The following is a 4,635-nucleotide window of genomic DNA, read 5'->3' on the forward strand; positions in this document are numbered from 1 at the left end:
TGGGCAACAAGAGTAAAACTCCAACTCAAAAAAAAAATTTTTTTTTTTTTTTTTTGTAGAGACAACATCTCACCATCTTGCCCAGGTTGGTCTCAAACTCCTGGGCTCAAGAGATCCTCCCACCCCAGCCTCCCAAAGTGCTGTGTCTAGAGGTGTGAGCCACCACACCTGGCCAGGAAGGACCCTTCTGACAGGACCCTGGCTGGGCTGGTCCTTGCTGTGGGCCTCACTCCCCTCTCCCTTACCTGTAGGCCTGAGGGAAAACATGCTGGAGACACTGGTTCCCAAGGCAGAGGGTGACCGTGTGATGGTGGTTCTGGGCCCACAGGCTGGAAGGGTGAGTCTCAAACCTGGCAGTGGAGGTTTGTGGGTCATTCACGGCCTGTCCCAGGGTCTAGGCTGGCCTTGCTGATTTCACTTCACCTCTGTTCCAGGTGGGACATTTGCTAAGCCGGGACAGAGCACGGAGCCGGGCTTTGGTGCAACTGCCAAGAGAGAATCAGGTGGTGGAGCTTCACTACGATGCCGTCTGCCAGTACACGGGCCCTAGTGACACAGATGAAGACTGACCCATGGGACTCCTCCCATCCCCTAGGCTGTTACCAGCTCTGTACAGTATGAGGAAGTTGCCTTCAAGAAGGTGGGAAGATCATTGTTCCATCCTCTACTTCTGGTGCAGTCCTGGGACCAGGACAAGGGACATGGATGGATGAACCAATAGGGAAGCTAGAAACAAAGCCAATATTTACCAGAATTTAGGGTATAATAAAAACCATTTCAGATACTTAATAGAAAGATGTAATCATAAGTGGTATGATGAGCTGCGAGTTAAGGTGGGAACTGAGTTGACTGAGGTGGGAACCATTTCATTTTTCAGCCTTGCTTTCCTGTTCAGGGTACAGGACAAGTTAAAGGACTCAATTGATTATGAGCTCACTCTTGGAATATAAAAAGTATGAGCTTAGGCACAGTGGTACATGCCTGTAATCGCAGCACTTTGGGAGGCCGAGGTGGATGGATCACTTGAGGCCAGGAGTTCAAGACCAGCCTGGCCAACAAGGTGAAACCCTGTCTCTACTAAAAGTATAAAAATACAAAAAATTAGCCAAGTGTGGTGGTATACGCCTATAATCACAGCTACTCAGGAAGCTGAGGCAAGAGAATTGCTTGAACCCGGGAGGTAGGGGTTGCAGTGAGTCCAGATCATGCCACTACACTCCAGCCCAGGGGACAGAGTTAGACTCTGTCTCAAAAATAAAAAAAAAAAATCTGACTCTTGACTAGTTGCTGTGGAATCTGAAGTACTACATCTCTGAACAACTTCCTGAGCAAGAATTCTAGCAACTAGCAGCAGAGTCTGCTTTCACTATCAGGTTAGAGCAAGACCCCAGAGAATATGCTGAGCCTGGGGTCTTCCTCTATTACGCTGTTATGCAGACTGGAGTGCAGTGGTACAATCATAGCTAACAGCAGCATTGACCTGGACTCAAGCGATCTTTCTGCCTCAGCCTCCCAAAGTGCTGGGATTATAGGCGTAAGCCACCACGGCTGGCCTCTGGCTTATATCTTTTTAATCTTAGGGAGGATATTCCCAATTTCTCACATTCAGCAGTCAGTTACCTATGCTTTACGTGCTTCACCCTGTCAAGGCCTCCTCCTTTCTCCAGTCATAATAAACCAGCCTTGGGTAGCACCTTCAAGAAGAGCTAAAGCTCCCCAGGGAATGGCACTGGGCTCTGTCTCTGCCCTGTAACACGACATAACCCAGCCATTTCACACACCTTCCATCTCCTCCCTGTGCCACAATGCTAAAGTAGATAATCAGCTTCAGATTTCCTGGAATTCATCTTTCTCCTAAGCCTACGCTTGAAAATGGGGCCCCAAGTTCTTGAATATGGCCCTTTGTCCAGAACACCTACCTCCAGGCAGAGCGCCTGGTCTCTCCTGACAGGCCACTGGGACTTTTTGTGCTTTGCCTTGAAAGGAGCCCTGCTGATCCCCATTTTGAGGACAGGGTTCCTTACATTCAGGGAAGTGTGGACAATATAAGGAGGCTTTCCCAGTCTGCCCCTTGTTCACTGTGCACAAACAAAGCCTTGTATCTGAAGATCCTTTGAATCTGTGCAGTGTTCTCTCAGCTTGCTGCCTGGCATCTGCCTGCTGCCAAAGTTGCTCTTGTGGCAGTGGTTACTGCAGCAACGGCTTCTGTGAGCCCGAGAATTCTCTACAGGCCCCTCACAAGCTGGGGACTGTGACCTGTACAATTTGTCCAGACTGGCTTTTTTCACATCACGGTGATTGAGCAAGATGTAGATTAAAAGGCATCTGCCTCTTCTGCCGAGCCTCCAGAAGTTTCCTCAGCAGGAGGCTGCTTCTATTAAAAATTGTCCAGACTTAGCCTTGAATTTGTAGCAGCAGACTCAGGAAGCAGCTTCTTTGCCTTTCAGAGAGAAGTCAATTATTGGGGTGATGGAGGCTGCTGCCGGGACTGTGCTTGGTGGCAGAATGGACAGGTCAGCCCTTTTTTTTTTTTCTTAACTTTTTTGAATGTAATAGAGACAGGCTCTCACTATATTGCTCAGGCTGGTCTTAAACTCCTGGGCTCTGGTGATCTTCCCGTCTCAGCATTCCAAAGTGCTGGGATTACAGGCATGGGCCACTGTGCCCAGCCTCTCAGCTCTCTTTTTTATTTATTTATTTATTTATTTAGAGATGGAGTTTCACTCTTGTTGCCTAGGCTGGAGTACAATGGCGCAATCTTGGCTCACTTCAACGTCCGCCTCCCAGGTTCAAGCGATTCTCCTGCCTCAGCCTCCCAAGTAGCTGGGATTACAGGCCCACGTCACCACACCTGGCTAATTTTTGTATTTTCAGTAGAGACGGGGTTTCTCCATGTTGGTCAGGCTGATCTCAAACTACTGACCTTGTGATTTGCCCGCCTCGGCCTCCCAAAGTGCTAGGATTACAGCCATGAGCCACTGTACCTGGCCTCAGCTCTCTTTTCTAACATTCCTTCCTCATTCAAGGGAATGCTCCCCTCCACTCCCACACTGAGGCCACCTCTTCATCTCCATATCTGCAGCACCATGAAGAGGGATAAAATATCTAACAGCTTATAAAGCTATCTAAGTGGGGATGGGTTCCCACCAAGTCCCCTATCACCCCAATTCATTCAACAAACATCTCTTGAGCCCCTAACCAAATGCCAAATATTACCCTGCATGCTAGGGGAACAGTATGGAGTAAATCACTTAATATCAAAACCCTGCTATATGCCAGGCAGCATCACGGGTACTGAGTATGGAGCTATGAGCAAAACAAACAAAGATCCTTGCCCTTATGGGGCTGTTGCTCCACTGGGGCTGAGACAGTGAGTAATAAGCAGAAGTAAATGATGAAGGATGTTACAAGAAGGTAAGAACCATGGGGGAAAGGGGCAGTATTAATAGGATGGTCACGGAAAGCCTTAGGGAGGTGACATTAAGCAAAGTTATTAAAGGAAGTAAGGGGTGGTCATGCAGCTATCTGGGGAAAGTGGTCTAGGCAGGGGAAACGAAGTGCAAAGGCCCTGTGGTAGTGCTGTTGCTGGTGTGTGTGAGGAACGGCCAGGAGGCCGGTGTGGCTGCAGGGGAGTAAGAGAGGGAGAAGGTAGGAGGTCAGGTCTGGGAGATCCTGTAGTATGTAAGGTCAGTCCACTGGAACTACTGTGGCTTTTGTTGTGACTGAAGTGGAAATCATGAGAAGCCTCTGTGTAGTCACTGCCAAAGACTGCCAGTTGATAACTCCCTGCTTGCCATATACTCCCCACCATGTGCACACAGAACTACACTAACTAAATACATTTGTCCCTCAGTGCTTTGGTCAGTCTACCTGATTTCCACTATTAGAAACACATCATTTTTCTGTCCAGCAATGCTTCCTTTTTTTTTTTTTTTTTTTTTTTTGAGACAGGGTCTCACTCTGTCTCCCAGGCTGATTGTGCAGGGACCCAATCATGGCTTACTGCAGCCTTGATCTCCTGGGCTCAAGCAATCTTCCCACCTCCCAAGTGGCTGAGATTACAGGTGTGTGCCACCACACCCCGCTAATTTTTAAAAAATTGTTAGTAGAGGTCAGGAGCACTGGCTCACACCTGTAATCCCAGCACTTTGGGAGGCCGAGGTGGTCAGATTACCTGAGGTCAGGAGTTTGAGACCAGCCTGGACAATGTGGTGAAACCCCATGTCTACTAAAAATAGAAAAATTAGCTGGGCATGGTGGCGCACACCTGTAATCCCAGCTACTTGGGAGGCTGAGGCAGGAAAATTGCTTAAACCCAGAAGGCAAAGGTTGCAGTGAGCTGAGATCACACCACTGCACTCCAGCCTGGGTGACAGAGCAAGACTCCATCTCAATTAAAAAAAAAAATGGCCGGGTGTGGTGGCTCATGCCTGTAATCCCAGCACTCTGGGAGGGTGAGGGTGGGTGGATCACTAGGTCAAGAGATCGAGACCATCCTGGCCAACATGGTGAAACCCCATCTCTACTAAAAATACAAGGCCAGGTGCGGTGGCTCATGCCTGTAATCCCAGCACTTTGGGAGACGGAGGCAGGCAGATCACCTGAGGTCAGGAGTTTGAGACCAGCCTGACTAAC

General features: G+C 48.8%; 1 protein-coding gene across 1 annotated transcript in view; it reads left to right on the plus strand.

Annotated features, from left to right (window-relative positions):
- Positions 1–791, plus strand: part of GPKOW (G-patch domain and KOW motifs) — a 10,432-nt gene extending 9,641 nt beyond the window's left edge. Inside the window, exons 10-11 of the mRNA XM_037733373.1 lie at positions 153–337; positions 435–791. Coding sequence (XP_037589301.1) covers positions 153–337; positions 435–569 — 320 coding nt within the window. The 3' untranslated portion in view covers positions 570–791. The remainder of the gene's footprint in view (positions 1–152; positions 338–434) is intronic.
- Positions 792–4,635: the final 3,844 nt, after the last annotated feature.

Source organism: Cebus imitator, unplaced genomic scaffold (assembly GCF_001604975.1).
Source record: "Cebus imitator isolate Cc_AM_T3 unplaced genomic scaffold, Cebus_imitator-1.0 Scaffold520, whole genome shotgun sequence".
Taxonomy (NCBI): Eukaryota; Metazoa; Chordata; class Mammalia; order Primates; family Cebidae; genus Cebus; species Cebus imitator.